At 43.1% G+C, this 24,268-nt stretch overlaps 1 protein-coding gene across 2 annotated transcripts in view; it reads right to left on the bottom strand.

The window, feature by feature from the left end:
* Nucleotides 1-24,268, bottom strand: part of HSPA4L (heat shock protein family A (Hsp70) member 4 like) — a 57,580-nt gene that overhangs the window by 12,107 nt on the left and 21,205 nt on the right. The window contains exons 4-13 of one of the 2 annotated variants that reach the window (XM_039539560.1): nucleotides 21,481-21,603; nucleotides 20,130-20,229; nucleotides 17,204-17,337; nucleotides 15,038-15,282; nucleotides 14,881-14,957; nucleotides 9,232-9,383; nucleotides 8,434-8,540; nucleotides 7,788-7,921; nucleotides 3,561-3,763; nucleotides 296-343 (exon numbers count right to left, since the gene is read on the bottom strand). In XM_039539560.1, the coding sequence (XP_039395494.1) occupies nucleotides 296-343; nucleotides 3,561-3,763; nucleotides 7,788-7,921; nucleotides 8,434-8,540; nucleotides 9,232-9,383; nucleotides 14,881-14,957; nucleotides 15,038-15,282; nucleotides 17,204-17,337; nucleotides 20,130-20,229; nucleotides 21,481-21,603 (1,323 nt within the window). The remainder of the gene's footprint in view (nucleotides 1-295; nucleotides 344-3,560; nucleotides 3,764-7,787; nucleotides 7,922-8,433; nucleotides 8,541-9,231; nucleotides 9,384-14,880; nucleotides 14,958-15,037; nucleotides 15,283-17,203; nucleotides 17,338-20,129; nucleotides 20,230-21,480; nucleotides 21,604-24,268) is intronic. The other variant, XM_039539559.1, reaches the window with a different exon arrangement.

The following is a 24,268-nucleotide window of genomic DNA, read 5'->3' as shown; positions in this document are numbered from 1 at the left end:
TGTTAATAAGATTTGTTGTGAAACTCTAGGCACCAGCATATATGCTGCAACCATTACGAGCATGAAATAATTTAGTTTGCTAAACTATTGTTTAACAATATACTTTAAAGCAGCAGCAGGCTACTTCTGCCAAGTTCTTAGACTTGTCTTTTCAGAAGAGAAACCAAGTTTTCAACTTATTGTTCTTACTGTTCACACAGACTACCAAAGGCAACAGTTGGAAAGAGGGGAAGGGGGAATCTTCTCTATATTTAAGAGAAACAGCTAAAGAATACTACATATATGCATCACAAACCTTATCCTCAGAGTCAAGGGTATCATCCTCAATAATGAAAGAGAATTGCTGACAAGCACCATAGTAAAAACAGAAGACAAATTAGGAAGAACAGGAATATTGTCATGGAAGAAAGCCTAGGGATAAAAGTGGTTACTTTTGTATTGAGCACAGTGTATTATTATTCTAAATATTCTCCACACATAGTACATTACATGGAAATGTCAGCCATGTCTTTTTCCATTACTTTTTACATTTTACTTAATAAGTGTATTCAAAATAAGTGTCAAAGGCACTTTTGTACTCCTTGAGAAGTATACTGTAAATTTAAAATATTAACCCATTCAACTTATCAGAGCACAAAAGTGTCCTTATGCTTATGTAATGCTAATTGCTCTACCACTTGTTCTAACTTTCATAAAAACAAAGGTTGAATGAACTAAGCAAGAAAAACTGGAAAAATATTACCGTGGGAGGAAATATAGGTGTTTGGAAGAGAAGGCTTCTTCTAAACAAGCCCCTATCCTGAGGAGCTCACAACTGAATTCAGACAAATTCAAATGCAAGAGGATATGAGAAAATGAAATTAGCACAAATGTTCTGGAAGATAGAAAATAAGTTTTAAAGAAGAGATTTAAAGGAGTAGGCAGGCAAGGTGCTTCACTTACACAATAGGAGGCTATTTTAATAGGAGCAGCAATGTTTTGGATACAGTGGGGGAGGTGGCAGATCAATTAGAGAAGGTGAGATGTTGGGACGCAAGAGGTGGTCTGGAGTAGTCCAGATGAATTTATGCTCAAGGCACACACCAAGATTTTACCAGCAGGGGCAGAGAATAGAGGAAAGATTTCAGAAAAGTGAAAGAAGGAAACCACTAGGATTTACCAAAAGTCTGGACGTAAAAGAAAAGGAAGGGAACACTGAAGTTGTGTCTAACTGGGAAAAGAGTCGTAAATGGTAATAAAGAGAAGTGATAGTTTTGGAGGAGAACAGGAAGTTTAATATGACGACAGGAATTGCAGGACGTGTGCCAAAGTTGGAGAGGCAAGCTTGAATGGAGGGGAAGAGACTGAACATAAAGAACTACATTTGGAGAGACTGCCATACAAAGTATCAATGTAAAAAGGCAGATAATGGAAACAAAACAGGAGGATACCAAGAAAAGATATCTGAGCGATGCCAGGAAAAAAAGGAACCAGAGATATCGGAGCAACAGCAGAACATGTCAAGCCCTGTTGCAGAAGCCAAAAGATAAAGTACAAAATGAGCAGCAGCAAAAACAGTGCACAGATTGTAATAAAAAGTCAGACTTCTCTGTACTTGGCTCAAAATGTTCACTTGTGACCTTGAGCAGTTTCTCTGGAGAATCATAGAATGTCAGAGTTGGAAGGGACCTCAGAAGGTCATCTAATCCAATCCCCTGCTCAAAGCAGGACCAATCCCCAGACAGATTTTTGACACAGCTCCCTAAATGGCCCCCTCAAGGATTGAACTCACAACCCTGGGTTTAGCAGGCCAATGCTCAAACCAATGAGCTATCCCTCCCCTCACCCTATAAGAGTGGAGACTTTATTGGAAGTCCAGGCAGTGAGAATACAGTATGCTCATGAATCTTTCATATGAAGTGTCAGTGGGTAAGACAGATGAGTGGATGAATTTAAGTTAGCAGGACACAAGAGCATGTTTTAAGGCAGAGAGAAAGGAGCACTGTTGAAGACGAATGGTCCCAGATGGCTAATAGGAGGGGCACCTCATTCAGAAACAAGGAATGGAAAAAAAAGGAGGAAACTTCTTAATTGACTTGGTCACTATGGTCTGTGGAAATTTGCAGACAGTCGCCAGGAGTCGAAAGCATAACAGTCACAGAACACAGGAATGGTTTAGCAAGCTCCTTAGGCAGAACTGAAGGAATAAATAGAATGGGCAGGGGTAAATAAACTTATAGTTGAATAGCAGGAAGTCAAGTCATTATTTTCACCTGAGGTACAAGTATAAAAATAGTGAATGCAAAGCAAGAGCCATGATTGGCTATTAGTAGAGTAAGATGAGGGTAAAAAAAATATGTGGGTGGAGTTGGAGAGAGGCTAGAGAACTGGCAGAGCAGCAAGTATCAGAAGGGACAAAAGATTAGAGGTTAAGATTAGAGGTGGCAAAAATTAAATGAGCAATAGCATGGAGGAGGAGTGGGAGAGTTGTTCCTATTGCCAGAAGGCTGCATGCTGCTCTTGACATCCATTGGGGTCTCCTGGGGAGTTAGGACATGCTCTCTCAGAGCCAAGCAACAGATTCCAAGAACAAAGGCAAAAATTTAGACTAACAGCTAAAACTGTAGTCCTGTACATATGAGCAGTTCATGTGGCTCTCTAAGGGTCCACAGCAGGAGCAGGAAAGAAAGGCGTTTTAAGCTTGCCACTGCTTTACCGACAGTTGCAGGTCTGCAGTTGTGCATTGTAGATGATTCAGAGTCATGCAATTGTTGTATTCTCTTCTCCCTAAAGATAAGTCTGGTGCCCTCCAGGGGTTGCATGCTTTTAAGGTTAGGACATGCTGCGGTACTGGAACTGAGATGAAGACTTGAGCTGATGTCCGTCTTATGGGGATTATGTCACTGACTAGTAGATCACAAAGTTTACAATGCCAATTCCTCAGTATCAGTGATTAAGTATGGCATAAAATTGTTAAAAAACTGTAACATTTCCCCATCTTTCAGTCATGCAAGCAAGTTTGCACTTAAAGGTTTTCATGATTAAAGTATATAAAATGAAAAAATGCAAACAAATGAAAGTTTAGTTGATTGTAGTTAAAGATGAAATATAGCGATTTTCCATTAAGATACACAGAACCTAGAACTGTTTTCATTAGTAAGCTTCATTCAACAAGTACTTAATTTTATGAAATGTTTTATAAAGTTTGTTGGAAATCATTAAATCTTTCCTTCAAAAGCAACATAATTGTTGCCATTCAATGCTAATATTAAAAAATGCTGAAAACTGTTAGCAGAAGAAAAAAATTTGAGGAAAATGTAACACTTTTCTATGGGTATCTGTGTGAATCTTATTTTCATTTGTCTTTTACACTGTAAGCTCCTTGGGGAGTGAAAGGAATGTGTCTTGTGTAGCCCTGAACATATCATTACTGCTTACTTAAGTAGAATGCTGCACACATACGAGATTAATATGAGAAAATCAATCACTCAGAAGTAGCAGACTGGAATTAACTACGATTTAATCTTTGATTCGCTGTTCTTTTGTTGCAATTACAAGAGAAGTTTTACAGTTTTACATACCAGCTCATCATCTTTGCCTTGATTCTTACATGATGAGTCTGTGTCCATAGGTACATCACTGTGATCTCCTTCCACATTTTGCTTCTCTATTACTGATGCATTAGCCACACTGAAGATTCCATGTATATTGACACGTACTTTAACCTTCACTTTGGAATTGTCACCATCATACTGAGGACCAACATTCTGAATAGTGAAACGCCCTAAACAAACAAGCAGCATATGAGGATTAATCTGGTTTTCTGGAAAGTCTAGAGGGGCGATCATTCCTCAAAAATATTCCCCAGATCCGCTTTCACTGCCACACACTTTAAAAGGCCATGAAGTATTTCTCCAAAACACAAGTATTTGTAGGTTTAAAGGGTAACTCAGTAGCTAGAACAATGTCTAGTCGTACCTCCTCTCCTGTATATAATTAATATATACCTGTGAAGAACTCCATAGTTTATATTCTGTGAGAAGCAATGGATCTAAGGAGAAAATGAGCACACAGGGTTGGGAATCAAGTAGTCCTCAATTTTCATCTTGGTTCTACCATTGACTGTGGCACTTTGGGAAGTCACTTCGAAAATCTGCCTCAGCCTTTCCCAATTGTAAAATGAGGATCTCTTACATAAGGCATTGCAATAATTTGTACAGTGATATTAACATGTAAAACACTATACAGAAGTACCTTTTTCTAAGTACCCCAAACTGACAGAATTGGGCTCTGAGGTCACTGGAGGTCTTATTGACAAACACATTACAATCCTGGAAGATTGGAGGAATATACTTTGTACTTCACCTCATTCTCTTAGATCTTCCCTTCAGACTTTTTTTTTTAATAATATAGTTACCCTCAAAATGGTGGTACCACCTAACCCTTTGACAATTTTACAACTTCATTCCCCTTTCAGGAAGGGGGGGCTAAATTCCATCAAGTCTTTCCGCAAATTATTCATTCAGCTCTAATTGCAACCATGCTTTGATACAGACTGTAGCTATGCCTCTTAGAGCACACCGCAATATTGCATTACGGAAATAACAAAGAAGGCTGCAACTGAAGAAACTTCAGCTAGTGCAGAATCTGGTTCAATTATGGGCATGTTTACCAGGGACACAATGCCTTTTGTTCACCTGTACTGGCTTCCGACTAGTTTCAAGGTGCAAGCTGAAGTGCATTACAGTGTTTAGTGACTCTAGTGCCACAAGCAATAACATGGCTCAAAAAAACGATAGTTACCGTGTATGTGGATATTAATTGCTTACCTTATTTTCAAACTATACCTGCAAGCAACAAAAAAATTTACCAAATGGCTGCTACTCTGGTGATGACTGACATGAAGTTTCAAATTCAGCTGCTTTAGTTATATGTGCACAGAAAAGTCTTCTGAGTATGTTCCCCATTATCACTCTTATCTATGAGCCAAATAAGTATTGCTCAGTCTTTCACAAAAATTTATATTTAAGATGACCAGGCATAGAAAATATGAACACAAGTAAGATGAGTGAATGACAAATAACTTTAAGGTTTCTTGTCTATAATCAGAGTTCTTTGAGATGGACTCTGCACATTTCCATTCATGGGATATGCTGATTCCACTGTCAGAATTGCACAAACTTCTCACATCAGTGCTCATTGGAGTGTTCTCAATCTGTCCAACACCTTCTCCTCCCTGTTCCTGAGTATTCTGAGGGCAAGGCTATGAAAGGAGTGTGGGGTACTCTGGCCTTCTATCCCTCCTTCAGGGCCAAGATGATAATTATGACTCTAAAGAAGAGGGGAAGGTGGATAGGGAGTGTAATTGTACAGTCAACCTTCAAGAACTCTGGTCACAGGTGAGTAACCTTCATTTCTTCAAGTTGACTCTTCCCATTCCCACTTTTGGGATAATTTAGAAAGTAGTACTCTCATCCAAGGAAGGTGGGATCCAGAATCCTAATTAAACAGCAACTGCAGTAATGCTCTACCAAAATAAATCACCTGATCAGAATGCTAACTTTAACAAACAGTGCTTCGTAAAATGGGAACATGCCTAAGGCATCCCACTGAAGCTGCCTTTGCCCTTGTAGAATGTAATCCAATTCCCACTAGGACAGGAGTAGAGAAAACTTTATAGCTTTCCTCTATACACTGCCTAACCCACTTAGACAGGGCATGCAATTATATCCCAATGCCTTTATTATCTCCCAAAAGAAAAAACACCCCCCCCCACCCATTTGCTGACTTTCTAAATAGGACTAAGAAATTTAGATAGAAAAGTAAAGCATTTTTAGCAACTAGTTTGTGAAACTTTGACATATGGGAAAAGCACACTGGCAGGTTACTTAACTGGTTGAGATAGAAATCAGTTATGACCTTAGCCAAAAAATGAGGAGGAGTACGGAGTATCACTTTGTTCTTATGGAAAACTGATCAGCCATGAGTTTGCTTACTCTTCTAGCAGGTGTTACAGCTATAACAAATGCTATTTTGACTGACAGGTGAAACAATGAACTTCACCCAGAGCCTTCCCAATTTGAGTTGGTTATGAACCCTTAATGGTGTTGGAGCTTTAAGAGCTGGTCCCCTCTAGACAACTTCATACATCTCTTTAGTATGTCATGAGTAACTACAGTCTTCTCAATTGGATTGCGATAAGCAGATATGGCTGCTAAGTGAATTTTAGCAGATAAAGAGGAACTAAATTGGAGGTGAAGTAGGGAGTGCACTGCTACTAGATCAGCGGTTCTCAAACTGTAGATCGGGACCCCAAAGTGGGTCGCAGCCCCCTTTGAATGGGGTCGCCAGGATTGGCTTAGATTTGCTGGGGCCCAGGGCTGAAGCCCCAGCCCCACTGCCCAGGACTAAAGCCAAAGCTCAAGGGCTTCAGCCCTGGACAGCGGGGCTCAGGTTGCAGGGGCTGAAGCCCTTGAGCTTCAGCTTTGGCCCCCCTGCCCAGAGTGGTGAGGCTCGGGCTTTGCCACCCCCGCCACCCGGGGCAGAGGTGCTCTGGCAGACTCAGGCTTCAGTCTCCCCTCCTGGGGTCATGTAGTAATTTTTGTTGTCAGAAGGAGGTCGTCGTGCACTGAAGTTTGAGAGCCCCTGACCTAGACCAAATATAAGGCAAATCCCAGAAATATGCCCCCAAAGTAATAAGCGCATCAGCTTTTTGGATGTCAGTTTAGACTTCTCTGTGCCATCAGCATCTCTGTGGTAATGGCCCAGGCTCACCACTTGCATCCACAGTCAAAGCTATAGTTTCCATCTCTCCAAAGGGGGTGTGTATCAACCTTTTTCTATGAACACAGACCAGTTGATTCAGCAGAATATCTGAATTTATCATCTAGACCCACATTCACTGTTCCTGACAGCTTAACCCATACAAGTCTGACCAATCTAGAGAGGTCCTATTTACTAGAAGTCTGACTGATAAATTCCAGGAATCGTAGACTTCCAAGTGCTATGGACTTCAAGTGAAAAAAGTTTCTAGTTTAGTCATTTAGTAATGAGGTTCTCAAACTTCAAATTGAATATGAATCAACAAAGTGACGCAGTTGCAAAAAAGGCTAATATTCTGAAGTGTATTAACAGGAGTGTCGTATTTAAGACACGGGAGAAAACTGTCTCGTTCTACTTGGCATTGGTGAGACTTCAGCAAGAGTATGGTGTCCAATTCTGGGCGCCACACTTTAGAAAAGATGTGGACATATTGGACAGAGTCCAAAGGAGAGCAACAAAAATGATAAAAGGGTTTAGAAAACCTGTCCTATGAAGAAAAGTTTAAAAAGCTGGTCAGGTTTACTCTTGAGGAAAGAACACTGAGGACGGACCTGACAACAATCTTCAAATATATTAAGGGCTGTTATAAAGAGGATGAGACTCAATTATTCCCCATGTCCAGCGAGGATAGGACAGGAAATAATGGACTTAATTTGCAGCAAAGGAGATTTAAGTTAGATATTAGGAAAAACTTTCTAATTATAAGGATAGTTAACTTCTGGAATAGGCTTCCAGGGGAAGTGTGAAATAAAAACAGTCAGTGATGGTTAAGTACAGGTTGGACAGAACTAGGTTTACTTGGTCCTGCCACAGTGAGGGGGTCTGGACTTGACACTGAGGTTCCTTCCAGCTTTTCATTTCTATGATTCTATGCCAAGACATTTGGCTCAGTGATTTATATAAACCATTTTAAATGAATGAATCTTTTTTTAAAAAAAGGTGTACAAAAGATTATTTAAAATATATTTTCTATGATCTGTTCTCACCTATTCTGGGTTCAGGATAAGGTATTTCATTTGGATGGGTATAATATGCTTCCAGATCAAAAGGTTCCTTCTTGTGGAAAGTAATAACTTTTGAAAATGGAGCAGCATGGTTCTTACTGAAAACTTCACATTCCCTAGAGAAATAAAAAAGTGTTCAAGTAAATACAAGTAACAGTTTATAGAATGACTATGAATCAAGTTATACTAAACCCTGTTATGTTAGCTGTGAACATCCATGCAAACCTAGTAACTAAATGAAACATTTAATACGCATTTGCTTTGGCGCTGGAAAATTATTTTGCATTCTCTAACTTAACTGAAGTTTGAAGATAGAATGAGAGCTATAAGCTCAACCACCAACTTGACAATACTACATTTTACATGCATCTCTATGTAGAAAGCTTTTTGATGTATACAAAATTAAAATTAACAAAGTTATAGTAAACAAATCAGAACAATGTGACATCTGGTGACTGAAAATAACCGATAGTAAAATGGTATGCGACTCCAACTTCCAGAGGCAAAATGATTAATAACAATACAGTATAAGAGTTAGACTAGATGAGCTATTTTACGGTGTTTGCAGGTTTGATTTTCCCACACCATCAAGTATTTTTGTGTACTTTTACTTCCAAAGTAAACTTACCCAGTTCCTTCCTCATAAGAGGACTTCCATCTTAGAGTTATTGAATAAGGAACAACATCGGTGATCGAAAACTCACGCACTTTAAATGCTGGGGAGAGAATTGCACACTGGAAGAGAGACCAAATTTTGATTATGCATATAGTTTAGTGAAGGAACACATTTATTTGAATTTAGCATTGTTACTCTTCTATAAAGCTAGCATGTTGGCCATGATTATCTTAGAATGTAAAATGTTTTTAAAATGAACTACACATACTAACACTGGGGCAATTTTAAGTCACTTTCATTAAGGATTATCTTCTTAGTTTAACTGATGAAGAGAGGCTCTAGAGTGTCATTTTAAGTTTAATTATAGTAACACTTAGCATGATTATAGTGACTGCCAGCCAGGGACCTCAATGAGTTTTTAAAACAGATTGAATTAAGCTTCAAAGCCACTATGAGAGGTAAACACCCTTATTTTACAGATGAAGGAAGTGACTTATCCACATTAGTGCAAAAAGTCTGTGGCAGAACTAGGAAGAGAACCCAGATATTCTGACTTTCACTCCTGTACTTTAACCACAAGACTATCCTTCCCATCATTACTCTCATAATTATTACCAAATGTGACAACTACAACAAATGTTTAAATGATTAGTGAATACAATAGTGCAAGAAAGAATGAATGCTTAGTATGAAGACCTTAAATCCTGAGATGAGGGACATTTTGTTTAAGCTGCAGCATTCTTTGACTTTCGGTTTGTGAACAATTTCCAGCAGATTAGAAATGACAGACTAGAATCTTAGCAGCCATACCTGTAATGCGCAACCTCTTGCAACAGCTTCATCTGCATTCAGTGTAGTGCTTATATCTTTACCGAAGAACCTAGATATTTGTTCCTTCACTGCTGGGATTCTAGTGGCTCCACCTACAATTTCTATACTGCTTATGTCTTCACGCTGTAGTTCTAGAAAAGACAGTTCAGGCCGTAAGTTAAAAAAGTTAGTTTCAAATTGCCCAAAGCTGATTCCCCCCCCCCCCTTTTTTTTTGGACATGTAGCTAGAGATCGCATGCCTTGGATTCTCACTCTTGACTGAAAAGCTCAAGGGGTTCTTAAAATCAAACTGAATTATCTAGACACTACAAGAACCAGTGAAGATAGGTCAATGGCCAACACTGTGCAATGAGAATTTTATATTAAATTGCAATGATTTATACCAGGCCTGCACAACTCGTAAAGCGGCGAAGGCCACATTACTCCAAAGAAAACAGCCGAGGGCCGAAACCTCCCGGCCCCGCAGAAACACCCTGCCCCAGGGCTGTCCAGCCCTGCAGAAACAATCCCTCCTTCCCCAGTGCCGCCCCACCAAAACAGCTGTGGGCCAAAAAGGAAGGTTCGGGGTGGGAAGGTGATACTTGATTTTAAATCAACCGGGGATTCCCAGCTGAAGAGGTGGCTGGGAGCCCTCAGGGTCAAATTAAAGGGATAGGGGCTCCGGCGGCTGGGGGAACCCGGCAGGGCCGGCTCTAGGTTTTTTGCTGCCCCAAGCAAAAAAAAATTTGGCTGCCCCCCGTCCCAGCCCTGGGCTCCCCCCTGTACCCCTGTTGCCCCAATCCTGGGCTCCCCCCCCACTGACCCACACCCCCTGCCGCCCCAGCGCTGGGCTTCCCCCTTTCCTCCCCATCAGTGCCCTCCCCCCACCCTGCTACTGCCCCAGCCCTGGGATCTCCCACACCAGTGCCTCCCCCCCACCACACCTCCTGCCTCCCCAGCCCTGGGTCACTGGTAACGCTCCCAGGGCAGGTCATTCAGCAGGAATTTTGGATGTGCACAAAACACAGACAGGATTGGTTCCCATATGGTTACAGAGCTGCAGTAAAGTGGAACAATTTTCAGCTTGTGTGATTGGAGAATATCTGGATGCATATTATAAGACTGTCCTCCATAAATGAGGAAAAGTTGAGGTGCCTTTATTATTCTTTTGTTCCACTCTTTCTTTCTATGGGGAATTTGCCAATGCAATATCACTGTCTTCCTTTTAAACAAACAAAAAGGCAATGGCTGTTGAAAATAGCAATTCCAGTGCTAATAAGCATTTATTGCTCAATTTTATCCTGCTTTTTCTACAGCAAGTTACAGTGGATCAGTATATTTGATTTGGGAGAAATGAAGTAACAGCTGCCCAAACTGAGCTTGAGCACTCCCAGATTTGAACACCTAAAAATTCAGAAGGCAGGTGCTGGGGGGGTGGGCCTGTGGGCTCCACGGGGGAGCATGGCAGCAATGTGTCTGGAGCTGCATGGAGCCAGACACACTGGTCTGAGTGGCATGGTAAGGGGGCTGGGGATTGGAGAAGGGGTAGGAGGTTCTAGGGGGCAGTCAAGTGACAGGGAGCAGGGGTGGTTGGATGGGGCAGAGGTTCAGGGGGGCAGTCAGGGGACAGGCAGCAGTAGGATAGGCATGGGCGTCCCAGGGGTTTATCAGAGGACAGGTAGGGGGTGGGGTCCTGGGGGAAAGTTGGAGGGGTCTTAGGAGAGGGCAGTTGGGGACAAGGAGAAGGGAGACTTAGATCGGAGCTGGGGTCCCAAGGAGCAGGGGTCTTGGGAGGGGGCAATCGGGGGACAAGGACCAGCGGCATTTAGATAGGGGGTGGGGTCCTGGGGGGCAGTTAGGGGCAGAGGTCCAGGGAGGGGGCAAAAAGTGGCCGCGTGCCGGGATTCAAACGGCTCTGGGCTGCCCGCAGCCGCGGGGATCCCTGAGCCCTTTAAATCCCAGCCGGCTGGGAATCTCTGCGGGCAGCCCAGAGCCCTTTGACTCCCCGCGGCTGGGATTTAAAGGGCGCTGGGCTCCCCACGGCCAGGGCCAGCTCCAGACCACAGCGCGCCAAACACGCGCTTGGGGCGGCATTTTGCCGGCAGGGCAGCAGCCAGCTCTGGCGGACCTTCCGCAGTCATGACTGCGGAGGGTTCGCTGGTCCCGCGGCTCGGGTGGACCTCCCGCAGGCATGCCAGCGGATGCTCCACCTGAGCCACGGGACCAGCGGAACCTCCGCAGGCACGTCTGCAAGAGGTCCCCTGGAGCCGCGGGACTGTCGACCGCCAGAGCGCGCCCCGCGGCGCGCCGGCGGTGGGATTCCTAGAGCCGCCCCTGCCAGTGGCTGCGGGCAACCCAGAGACCTCTGATTCCCGGCCGTGGCTGGGATTTAAAGGGCTCTAGGCTCCCCACCGCTCCGGGCAGCCCAGAGCCCTCTGACTCCTGGCCGCAGCTAAGATTTAAAGGGCTCTGGGCTCCCCACGGTTGCCGGCAGCCCAGAGCTCTTTGCTTCCCGGCCGCGGCCGGGATTCAAAGGGCTCTGGGGTGCCCGCAGAGCGCCGTGGCAGGGGATTTAGAATCCCCTCGTGGGCCGCACAGTGAGGGTCCCCAGGCCTGATTTATACTGTCAAACAAATCCTTGCCCCTCCTTTAGTCTATGGGCGTTTCAGGCTGCAAGTGCAAAAATCAAGAATAAAAAAGTTACTTATCTTAGTGACTGTGGTTCTTTGAGACAGCTGTCCACATGGATTCCACTTCTATTGTGCATGTGCCCATGCACACATAAAATCAGATTCTTTTGACCAACAGTGTCCATTGGGACTGTGCCTAAGTGTGGCTACTCTCTCACCCACTTCCCTCCCCTCCCTGGAAGGCACAAAGGGCACATGGGGCCCCAATACAGAAGCCAGATGGTACAGGATTCCATAGCAGCAGTGAAATAGGAGGGTCAGAGATTCCATGAGGACATCATCTTAAAGAACCATATAGTTACTGTAAGGTAAGTTGGACCCTATCAAACTCATGGCTGTAGCAAGGTGGCAACAGACCAGGAGGCTGAAGAGCCAGGAAAGCCACGCCCGCCATGCTGGAAGCTATGGGATGGGACAGGAAGCAGAAGTATAAAATGCAGGCCACACTGCAGCTCAGTTGGGCTGCAGCAGCCCAGGGAGATAGAGGCATCTCCTCCGCTGCCGGAGTGGGACATCGAGGAGGAGGAGCTCCTAGGGCTGCCGCCCGAGGACTGACCAAAGCTTCCAGGGCTGCCACCTGACCGAGGCACCGAGGAGATGCTGGGGTTACCGCCTGAGAATTGGCCAGAGCTCCCAGGGCTGCAGGCCAGCCGAGGTGCCAACGAGTGGTTGGGGCTACCACTGACCACCGACCCCAAGGAGATGGAGGATACCTACAGCACACAGGTACCAAACCCCGGGGAGGTAGGAAGTAGCCAAGGGAAACTGTCTGGTTGGGCCTTGGCCTGATACTAGGTCAGTGTGTTGTGGGTGGATCCCTGCTGACCCAGTGGCAGACCACTCTGCCACTGTTAGGGCCCTGGACTGGGACCCGGTGGAGCAGGGTGGGCCTGAGTTCCTCTACCCCCTACCAGCTCACCTCTGGGGTGGCCGCCTCGCCACATTGGGCCAGGAGGCCTGTTTGGTGCTTACCCCTGCCTGAGGCCCAAAACTGCCTTACTGCTCTGTTGTTGCGAGGAGCATCTGCAACACAGAGATCAGTGCCTGAATCACTGGCACAGATGTTGGTACTAAGAGAAGTCTTAGATGGGTATTGGATTCATTCTATAATCAAATATAGCCAAGGCATCCGAGGGACCTGTCTGGGCTAAACTATTGTGTTCAGTAGTCTGACAAGATCTAGGACTCATTTTATTAGGTCCTGGGGAAGGTGATATAGGCTGGTCCAACCTGAGTTTCAACTCACAAGAGTGCTAGCTGAGGAAGCCTGTTCTGGCTTAGTAGGCCCTTTTCCCCTCTAGTTCTGAAGAGGCTTTCATACACTGCACTCCTGAAGAGAGAATTTATAAACAGACATCTCTCCTCCAAGATGCCACAGAAGAGAAGGAGATACAGATTAAACACCTATCAGGGATGTACCCCTCTTCAAGGCAAAAAATACAAAAAAAAAAAACCCAACAAAAAAAGGTACTTCAAATGCCAGTCATTGAGCAGAATAGCCACATGACAGGAAAGAATAATTTTTAAACACTGGTGATTTTGTTTCAGCCTTAGTAACAGGAGAAATCCCCAAAATTAATCAAAGTATTGTGGATTGTTTGTTTTTAAAGACAACGGGTATAAAGGAGGAAAAAACTAAACATACACACACACAAAGTCACACAGTGCACAGACATGAAGCCACTGTAGGGGTTCTGTCTCACTGCCACGGCAGTAAGAAGGAACAGTTGTGCCTGCTCCGTTCCTTATGCCCTCAGGTTTGAGGGGTGGGAAAGGTACGTGAGAGAGGGCATATAAGGGCAGGTGCAGCCGCCAATGGATGCAGCTAGCCAAGAGAATCTGATGTATGCATGGGTACATGTGTGCCAGAAGTAGAATCCATGTGGACAATCACTTGAAGATGAATCTAATTATAGGGTTTCTTGGGTGAAATTGATTTTTTGGGCTGCAATACAGAAATAAAAAACCACACACATTCAAAAGAAACATGATGAACAATCTGCATTTGTGGTTTCAGGTCAAAGTTGCAGTTCTGGATTTGGGTTGTATGGGCATGACTAATATGCTCTCAGGCAACTGTCAGTCATTGTAAAACGTATAATAACTTTCAGGCTCTCTTCTCCCTCCTCATTTTTGCATTATTTATCCAGTCACATTTTATTATGTCAGCTCACAAAAGATATTCACAATTTTTCCTTCCCTTTACTTTTAATATGTTTAAGGGGTAGATCAGAGAGTGGCCTTTTTCTGTCTCCAAAAATCCGTCTAGATTTATTTAGCCCCAAAAAAGGAAGTTTTCACATGTGCTGCAGGGCTTACACTGCAGGCTTTGCTCCTAAATTCTCCCAGTTTCATCTGCACTGACCACACTCCCCAGTCCCACTGAGCACTGTTGTGAAGCAGCTACTTCAACTCTTCAAACCCTTCTGATGACTCATGCAGAGGGTTATTTCAGTAGCATGTAATTTTTTTTTTTTTACTAAAGGAAAAATAGGAAGTAAGTTACATATAAAAAGCTATGGTAAAAGAAATGTAAAGGTTGCAAAGTCAAACACTTAAAAGTTAGGAAACACAAAAATTAAGCTTTCTTGGTCAGTTGTAACCATAGTGCAAGCATGATACTCTTTACCTCCATGATTATATTCCATTTTTTTCCCTCAGAACCCCACCACATTCATTGTTCAGGATGAATGGTGCTCAATAAATCAGAGATACATACTAAATTGTGCCATATTTAAATCAAAAACCCCATTAAAGAAAAAGTTACACAATCACATATCATAATGCACACACGGCAATTGGGGCAAATGAAGCTTGCCTCGACGACCTTAAACTGACATTTAACTTTTCATTGCTTAGCTTTGCATCTTTTAACTTTTTATGGTATTTAAAAAGGTTTAGCGTTTTTTCTTTTGAGCCAGATAACAAAACATAGTACCCTGAATTAACTTCTACTTACTAGCTTGATCCATTACTGTTCTTAGAGGAGGCTCCACTTTAGCTAGGAGAGGACCACATAACTGTTCAAATTGAGCTCTGCAGAAGAAGAAATATTGCGTTACAGGCACAACTAAAACCACCATACTCTGGTTGGAGTTAGTATAACAGTACTGTACCTGTTCATCTTACTGGAGACATCAAGGTCATCCATGAAGCACTCAATGTTGAGTGGGAGGTCAGAAGCATTTGCACTCATAAGTTTCTTCAGTTTTTCACTTTCCTGATACAAGCGCAGCAGTGCCCGAGCATTCTCTTTCACGTTCAGTTTATATTTTGTCCTGAATTCCCCACAGAAGTAATCTACTAAAGCCTCGTCAAAGTTTCTGCCACCCAAAAAAGGGTCAAAAGCAGTAGCCAAGATCTGCATAGAAGTGAAATGTGTCAAGTATATACTGATCCTCTACTTCCTGCCAAATTAGCATTTTCCATAATGTTCCCCTCCACTCCGTGAAGCTTATGGGCACATAGAACTGAGCAGTTCTGGACATACAGAAGGAAGAACTGGGATCTTTATCTTGTCATGCTGGATTTTTACAATCTCCTTATGTAAAAATATGCCATTCCATTGAGAAAGTAAAATCTGCTAATACTCTTTCTTAAGTTTTCCACTGGGTATGCATGTCCTTGTTCAGAGCACAGCATGCCTAGGGCATTTATCTAAAAAGAACTGAGACCACAGAGCACTTTAATTTTTCCCACAACTTTTGTAGCTGCTGTTTTTTGTTACAGAAGACAAATGAAGTTTAGGATAAAAAAGAATTAAGCCACTACTGCCCCAGTCTTGAAAGCAGAAAGTCTTACAGATACAAAATTAAAATTGTTGAATTAAATATACTTAGCAAACATCCCTAAGTTAGAGTTCAAAGAGTCAACTCTCCTCCCCTACTTGCCCTCAATGCATGGCTAGGAAAAGTGCAATTCAGCTATAGCCCACTTCATTTTTCAAGAAAGTTCAGCAAAGCTTCATTTACACTGGAGAGGAGGTAGAGAAGTTGGTTCTGTGACTTCTCCAGTTAGAGATGAGATAATTGTACTCTTGGTCTATAAAAGATAGGACTTTAAGGCCATGCACACACTTTCTAACTTCTACTCAAAGATATTTCTTGGGTGTGTGGCTAAGCATTCTCCTTCTACAGTGAGCTGCTGAAGAAATGCCATGAAGGATAGTCATTTAACAACTAGAATGCAGCAAAGCTTTTATGTATGAAACAGTAGTGACTAATACCGTATATACTTGATCATAAGCTGGCTCGGTTATAAGCCGACCCCTTCCCAAGATAGATAAGTAAAAATGGAAATTTTTTATGATCCGTTCATAAGCTGACTCTATAATTCAGGGGGGTCAGCAAACTTTGGCTCCCGGGCCATCAGGATAAGACACTGGCGGGTCAAGATGGTTTGTTTACCTCGCGTCCACAGGCACGGAGGTAAACCTAAATGAACAAAGCGTCCTGCATGCCAGCTACTTACCCTGATGGGCCAGGACAGCAACTTGTGGGAAAATTTGGGGGGGGGGGGGGGAAGAGAAGTTGGGGGTCAGGGGAGTAACCCGTGACCACACCCCACATGACCCCACCCCTAGCCCAGGACCCCAACACTCTCCCCATCCCATCCCTTCCCACCTTATCTGGGGAGGGCCAGGGGAGGATGTCTCCGGCAGGGTGGGCAGCGCAGCCACAGCCTGCTCCGGCGGGCCAGACTGGGCGGCACGGCCGCAGCCAGCTCTGAAGGATGGGTCCAAGCAGCACGGCTGCAGCCTGCCAGCCCTGGAGCTGCAGCTGCTTCGGAGGCTGGGGGAAGAGCAGCATGACCAGAAATGGAGACACTCTGGCCCGCCTCTTCCATTCTGGCTTTGCTGCCTCTCCTTGCTCCCTCTGCTCAGCCTGCTCTAGAGGGTGGAGCCAAGCAGCACGGCCCTCTGAGCTGCAGCTGCTTTGGAGGCTGGGGGGAGAGCAGCGTGGCCAGAAGCGGAGACACTTCTCTTCCCTTCTGGCTCTGGTGGCTGTGCTGCCTCTGTTGGGGGGAGGAGCTGTGTCCCACTTCTCCCTCTCTATACCCGTTCATAAGCCGACCCTCTTCTCTGGTGCTTCCCTTTTTTACTAAAAAAAAATCTGGCTTATGAATGAGTATATATACGGTATTTACTACAAACAGGTTAGCCCACACCAGGCACGACATTTAACCATTCAAAAATGCACTCCACTGAAGTTTCCTGAGCACTGTGCCAAGTAAGCAAGCCTCTGCTTAGCCTCTGGTGCAACAATGTAGTAAAATAAACTTACCTTCAGTTTTCCTTTGTTAAAAGCACAAACTGAAACTTGGTATGCAGAATGTCCCATATCTACAAAGACTATATTTCTTGGTTTCTCCTCCAAGGCTGGTAGGTCTTGCTTATAAATTCCATAAGCTAGTGCAACTATAAAAAAAAATCAAGCAATTTTCAATAATTTAACAGTTTTTTTAAAAAAAGCCTAACTCAAGGCTCCTTTAAAAAAAATTAGGACTGTACAAAAATTCACTTGCGATAATATATATTGAAAGTCTACACAAATTTTCACTTTGTTAACATTGAATGATTTTGTTCTAAAGTGACAAAGATAAGAGAAGGTTACTCACCTGGTGCAGTAACTGAGATTCTTTGAGATATGCCCCCCTATGGGTGCTCTATTTCAGGTGTTCATGCATCTCTGTGCCGCTGATGAGAGAATTTCAGCACCAGTGCCCATCTGGGTCACACATGCGCCATCTCCGCCTCATGGTGCCATTGGCAACTCATCTGGCACACGCGACCTGACCCCCTCAGTTCCTTCTTTACTGTAGAGTGCATAGTGTGAATTCCGAAGTAGAGGGGAAGAGGGTGAGTAGTGGAGCACCCATGGGGACACACATCTTGAAGAACCTCAGTTACTGCATCAGGTGAGTAACCTTTTCTTTTTCAAGTGATGTCCCTGTGGGTGCTCCACTTCATGTGACTGTAGAGCAGTGCCCCCTCTGTGGACAGAAGGGACTTTGGAGTTTTCTGAGTGATTGAAGATAGTGTGTTAGGCCTAGCAGCGTATCAGAGCCTAAGATCTGATCAATTGTGTAATGCTTTATGAATATATGTTCAGAGGCCTAGGTAGCTGCTCTACATATGTCTATGAGTGGTACGCTGTTTAGAAAGGCTACTGAGATTGCTATAGATCTGGCTGAATGAGTTCTGATCCCCGGTGGAGGTTATAAATTGTTTTGTTGGTAGCAGAGGTGAATGCACCAGGAGAGCAGAGCTGAATGCACCAGGAGATCCATTTTGAGATGGAACTGAGGGGGTCAGGTCATTTGCGCTGGATATGGCGCCAACAGCACTGCAAAACAGGGATTGTGCATGTGCAACCCAGACAGGCACTGCTGCTAAAATTCTCTGTCTCAGGGACGCACTGACGCCTGAAGTGGAGCACCCACAGGGACATCACTCGAAAAAGGACATGCCATGGACAATGGTCCCCAAACTGTGGGACGCGCCTCCCTAGCAGGGTGTGGAAGAACGTCCGGAGGGCATGGGCAACCCCTCAAGAGGATGGGGAAGGAATGCTCCAGCTCCATTCCAGCCAAGCTCCCTGCCACCAGCTCCTCACTCTAGAAAAGTCACTGTGATTTAAATTGCTCCACCTGGGTCCCAAACAACGTACTCTACTTTGACACTCCTACAATGGAAGCATCTCATCACAGCCACCCTTCTTTGGGCAAATGAGAATTTGATCCACTTTCTGCTGTAATCAATCATGGCTCTCAGATTGGCTGAAGAATTTGTAATACAGCAATGGACAACTGGAATGAGCAAATTACTCACTCATACAAATGGTGTTTGTGCCAATGCTGTAACTGGACTCTAGGCTGAGACAGGCTGGATAAGAAGCGGAGAAAGATATGTACCTAAATTTGAGGGGGAGAAAAAAAAATCTGATTTGGATGGAGACTTCATAATGACTATGAGTTAAGCATTTTGTCAGATGTCAGACTGACAAAATGTCCATATTGTAACCAAGAGATGCACATGTTATTGTGCCAGTTAATTAAAGATTATGGATCCAGTTGCCAGTGGAGGCAAGGAATTCAAAAGTATACTAACAAATTTGGAGTGTAGAGGCAGACGCTACATCATTGTTGATAGAGAGGAAACAGATCTGAATAGTCTTTTATTACCAAAAATCACTGGAGGGATTAAACTGGTAACAATTAGTTTTCTACAACTTCTTTTCAGATTACTATTCCTTATTTATCTTTTATGATGAAATTTTAGAATGAATGGTCTATTAATAAAGGCATGGGGAGTCATGACTATTGTAGTCAGCATTTCAACACAATTTACATTATTCTTGATTTCAAATATGAATGAAAAATGTGACTCCCTATTGTAATATCTATTTAAGCCATACATTAGTAGGACGTCACCAAAACCAGATGAAGTTTGAAACATGGTACAGTCACACACTGGCATGCAGACTAGTACTCTTGGCTTGATTTGAGGATTCTGGGAAGTTATAGAATCCAAGTCATTTCTAAGTATGCTCAGTAAAAATTTGCTCTCACTTGAAGCCCCCCAGAGTCCAATTTGACTAAGCATCTGCCTGCAGGATTGAGGCCTCAAAGAAGAATAAAGATTATGGCTTCTAGATGTATTTTTCTTGTATTTTATTTAATTTGTAGGAACTATTTGCCCTCAGACTTGAATCTTTCCTCCATTTCTTAAATATTAGCTTGTGACAAAATAACTATGTGATTGACACGTGTGTGTGAGATAGGATCTTTTCTGCAACACATCCATCTCCCTGAAACTAAATACTACTAAGAAGAGCTATCTGGTCTCAAACCATAGACATAAATCACCCTGTGGTACGGTGCTTGGAATGTAGCAGTCCTGGTTTTAATGATTAAATAATAATAATAATGAAAAAAAATCACTCCACCCACACCCCTCACCTTCCAAAGACTTTTTTTTTTTTTTTAAAGTGGAGAACACTACTACAGATGTAGTATTTTAACTGGACTTTCAGAAAAGAAAAGCGTAACAGCTAAACTATCAACATTTTGTAGGTTACTTTATATATTTCTAACATGCAATTGGTTATGTAATGATTATTCGGAATCAAATCTTTCAAGTTTAAGAGACTTTTTTAAACAGTGTTACACACTTATTCTTGCTCTGCTTCTAGCAAGTATCATATTTACCTGCTGTGGTTTCATTCATCAGCCTCAGACAGTTTAAACCTGCAACCTGTGCAGCTGCCATTACAGATCTTCTCTCAGCATCAGTGAAGAAACTAGGGACCTGTTTTCAAACAAAGGTTGTACTCTATTATACAAATCTCATGACACACAAAATGACACTTTAAAAGTTAACATAGCCATAAAACAAAACAATTCCACAAATTTGACTAATGTGTACATTTAAGACTGATTAAAATTGCTAGATCTTTTAAAAAGTTACTTCATTACAAGTTCCAATTACCCAAACTGGTATTAAGACAAATACATATCCTGCATTGTCAAGATTTACAGAATCAGTGAAAGTCCAGATGCAAGATGCACAAGTGTTTCTAAACACAAACTACATTTAATATATTTAACACTAAAAAAATCCCAGATAGCATAAGATTTCAAGAAACAAGGTTTAGATCTTAGTAAATAATTAAACTAACTTTTTGTTAACAGAGAAAATATTTAAACATTTATATAGCACAGTAAAATTTTGGCTCACTTTCTAAACAAATCCAAGACATGTCTGACCCCAAAAGCATAAGCTATCTAAACATAAACAAAAATATAAAATAATTCCAAAGACTGAGGCTCCTTATTACAGGAAGCTACAGCTCAAGCTCAATTCGGGAGGGGTTGAAGAGTGTAATGAAGAACAGAAGGGAGGCAGGAAGAATGAAGCTAAGATAAAAATAAGATCTCACACACACACACACACAAAGTTGTTTTCTTTTTTTAAATTAGAAGCTCTTTGTGGCAGAGTCTGTACCTTGTCTGTATGGTACATATTACATTGGGATCCAAAATGTGCTATGAAAACTACTTTTTTACATTGTGGTTCCATAAGCAAAAAACTGAGAGATTTTGTAGAAATATACAAGTTAGGTATAGCTCTCACATTTCAGGACAACTGCCGGTGGGGCCCTCAGAATCACAAGTTTCAGCATATCTGGTCTAAACTTTTTGTACAGTAAATCTAAGATCTAGCTACAGGACAGCAGAAATTCTGTAGCATGTTTTAAGTAGCCTACTGCTGTACCAGAGCTGTCTGAGGAACACCACAAAGTCATCAAGCAAATTTTGGCTTTTAACCTCATGGACTATAAAACCTCTACACAAGATCTGCCTGAGTTTTTTGGTGAACAGGTATCAGATATTAAGAATATATTCTGTGCTTTTCAGCATATATTTACAGTTTTATTTTCTTCTGGGTGGTTTTTGGCAGCACCTCACCTGGCTCTTTTCCAGTTCACACACTATTAAAATGTACTGTTTACATACAATTACCTATAAGCAGAACTCTGGTAAATATATTACAACTTACTGAAATCACACAGTCTGCCACTGGTTTTTTTAGTGCGCTTTCTGAAGTCTCTTTAAGCTTGGCCAAAAGCATTCCTGTAACCTGTTCGATTGCAAATGGTCTCTCTTCATCTAGGTATCGCACCTGAAACACAAGATTAAACAATTGCAAAGCAGACATGAATATTTTCACAGTACAAAGAAATGTTTTGTTTTATGGGCTGTTTCATCCCAATATTTCTTTGATCTTTAAGTCCTAAGTGCAACCACTTTGTAGGTGGACAGTAGGTGTCATTTCACACTAACAAAATAGCATCTAATTATTTTAGACAAGAGCTTTCTAAATCTTTTCTCAAAACTTTCAAATAGGAGCAGAAAAATACAAGTATTAAAAATAAGATGGAACCAAACATGTCATATGTCAAGCCAGAAGACAAACCAAAGTCCTCCCAGAGATAAAAAGTCACATGTTTGGATTTCTCTTTTAGAGTTTGTCTAGTTTAGATTTCAAGCCCTTCTGGGCAGTGACATATTTTTCTCTAAGTTTTCGCTACACCATGAGCCCAGACAGCACTCAAAATAACATCAACTGATGCTATAGCTACACACTGCTTATTCCACTCAAAGGATTTGAGTTGGCCGGCTGCATTTGTGTGCAGAAATCCTCGAGGAACCTGCATTAACTTGGGAGACATTCAAAGTACTGAAGTATCTGTTAAAAAAAGCAGCCAACATACACAAAGATAACCAGTTAAATATTAGTAATTCTGCACAACTCACCATTGCACCATCTATTAAATACATAAATACAGGACAGTAGCTAAAATGATTATAACAAAGGATCAGGTTCCATACAGGCTAAAGAAAAAGGACTGAGATTTAATAAGAGAGTGGTGTACACATGTTGATACAGGGAAAGCTAATCTGCTGTTGCTACTATGCAATATTCTAAATCACATTAGGGCTTGTCTACACTGTCTGTTAATGCTTTGAAGGAGCAATATGTCAAAGGGCACTATAGAATTTTTAGTGCATGGTAGCAGGGGCCACACAGCAGGCCAAACCACCATAGATTTAAACCCCCAACTTGCCACACACTAACAGACCGTGTAGGCACACACTTAATTTTTAGTCAAATTAAGTAAGACTTTCATCTTGCTGAAAGTAAGTATTCACAGTTTAAATTATCAAGCCAGTTTTCCTCAAACTTGACTTCTGTAGATCCAAGTAAGAGTTAAAAAAGCAGCTAAGTTAAAGGTCGTGCCCTATATTTTACTGTATTTGAAGGTAGTAAACTAAATTTGTGCTATAGTGAGCATGAGATGCAAAATTTGTGCTATGGTGAGCATGAGATGCAAAAGCCATCAACAAACTCAATGAAGCCCAATGACATCCACGAAGAGGAGTTGGTGTATGAACAGTTACTTTGGAGAAAGAATGCTTTTCATTTTCCTCATAGTTAAGACCCCACCAAATCCATGGTCCATTATGGTCAATTTCATAGCCATAGGATTTAAAAACTGATAAATTTCACATTTTCAGATGTTTAAATCTGAAATTTCATGGTGTTGTAACTGTGGGGGTCCCGACCCAAAAGGAGATTGGGGGTGGAGGGGTCGCAGGCTCCCAGAGGTGGATCTGATCTCTTCTCTACCCTCCCCGCCTCCCCCCTCCCGAGCAGCTGTGCAGGGGTGGAAAAGTCCTGCCACTCTCCAGCCCAGCCAAGATGGGACCCAACTCCACAAGTCTCCTCCAGCTGCAGGACCCTCTGGGGCTGCTGCCCAGTCGCAAAGTGTCCTGCAGCAGGGGGAGGCACCCAGAAGTGGGTCTCAGCCTAGAGCAGGGGTGGGGAACAATTTTTCTATCAGGGGCCATTGACCCACCAAAAAAAAAAAAAAAAATCAGCTGCAGGCCACAGTCCCGCAAGGGGGCACATAGGCTTGGGGCTTCCCCTAGGCTCCAGGGTGGGGCCAGAAATGAGGGGTTATGGGTGCAGGAGGGGGCTCAGGGCTGGTGCAGGCAGTTGGGGTGCGGGGTCTGGGCAGGAGTTAGGGTGCAGAAGGGGGTTCTGACCTGGAGGAGGGGGTTGGGGTGCAGGAGAGGGTTCTGACCTCGGGCAGGTGCAGGTTCCGGGCGGGCGGCACTTACCTCAGGCAGCTCCCGGTTGGTGGCACAGATGGGTTAACTCAGGCTCCCTGCCTGCCTTGGCTCCGTGCTGTTCCCAGAAGTGGCCGACATGTCCAGCCCCTAGGTGGAGGCACGGACAGGCGGCTCTGCAAGATGCCTGCACGCACCGACCCACAGCTCCCACTGGCTGCAGTTCCTGGCCAAGTAGTGGGCTGAATTCGGAATTGGGCCATAGGTTCCCCACCCCCAGCCTAGAGGGAAGCGCTGAATTTCCAGAGATCCATGGAGCACCTGAATCCATCTCAACAGTTTAGGGCTAGTGCCATGACTGTAGCCATACTAGCGACATAAAATATTAACCGGTAAGCATTAGGCTTACTGTTAACCGACCTTAACCGTTAACCGCCAGCCACACCGGCCGGAGCGACCCCAGCCTTTCTCCCTTTAATCAGTTAACTGGTTAAATAATATAATTTTAATTTAAACGGTTAACTTTTTAAACGATATTTACATCCCTCGGCCATACACTACAGGCACGACTCACCAAAGAACTTCCACAGAAAGCACACTGATGTGGACAAGTTACACTTGTATACTCTCATCTAAAATGGCTTGTGTCCCTGCACAGTAAGCACTCCAGGAAAAAGATGCTAATTCATTACCAGAAGAGCTCCCCTGCCAGA

Source organism: Mauremys reevesii, linkage group 5 (genome assembly GCF_016161935.1).
Source record: "Mauremys reevesii isolate NIE-2019 linkage group 5, ASM1616193v1, whole genome shotgun sequence".
Lineage (NCBI taxonomy): Eukaryota > Metazoa > Chordata > Testudines > Geoemydidae > Mauremys > Mauremys reevesii.
This window is presented reverse-complemented; position numbering and strand designations above follow the sequence as displayed.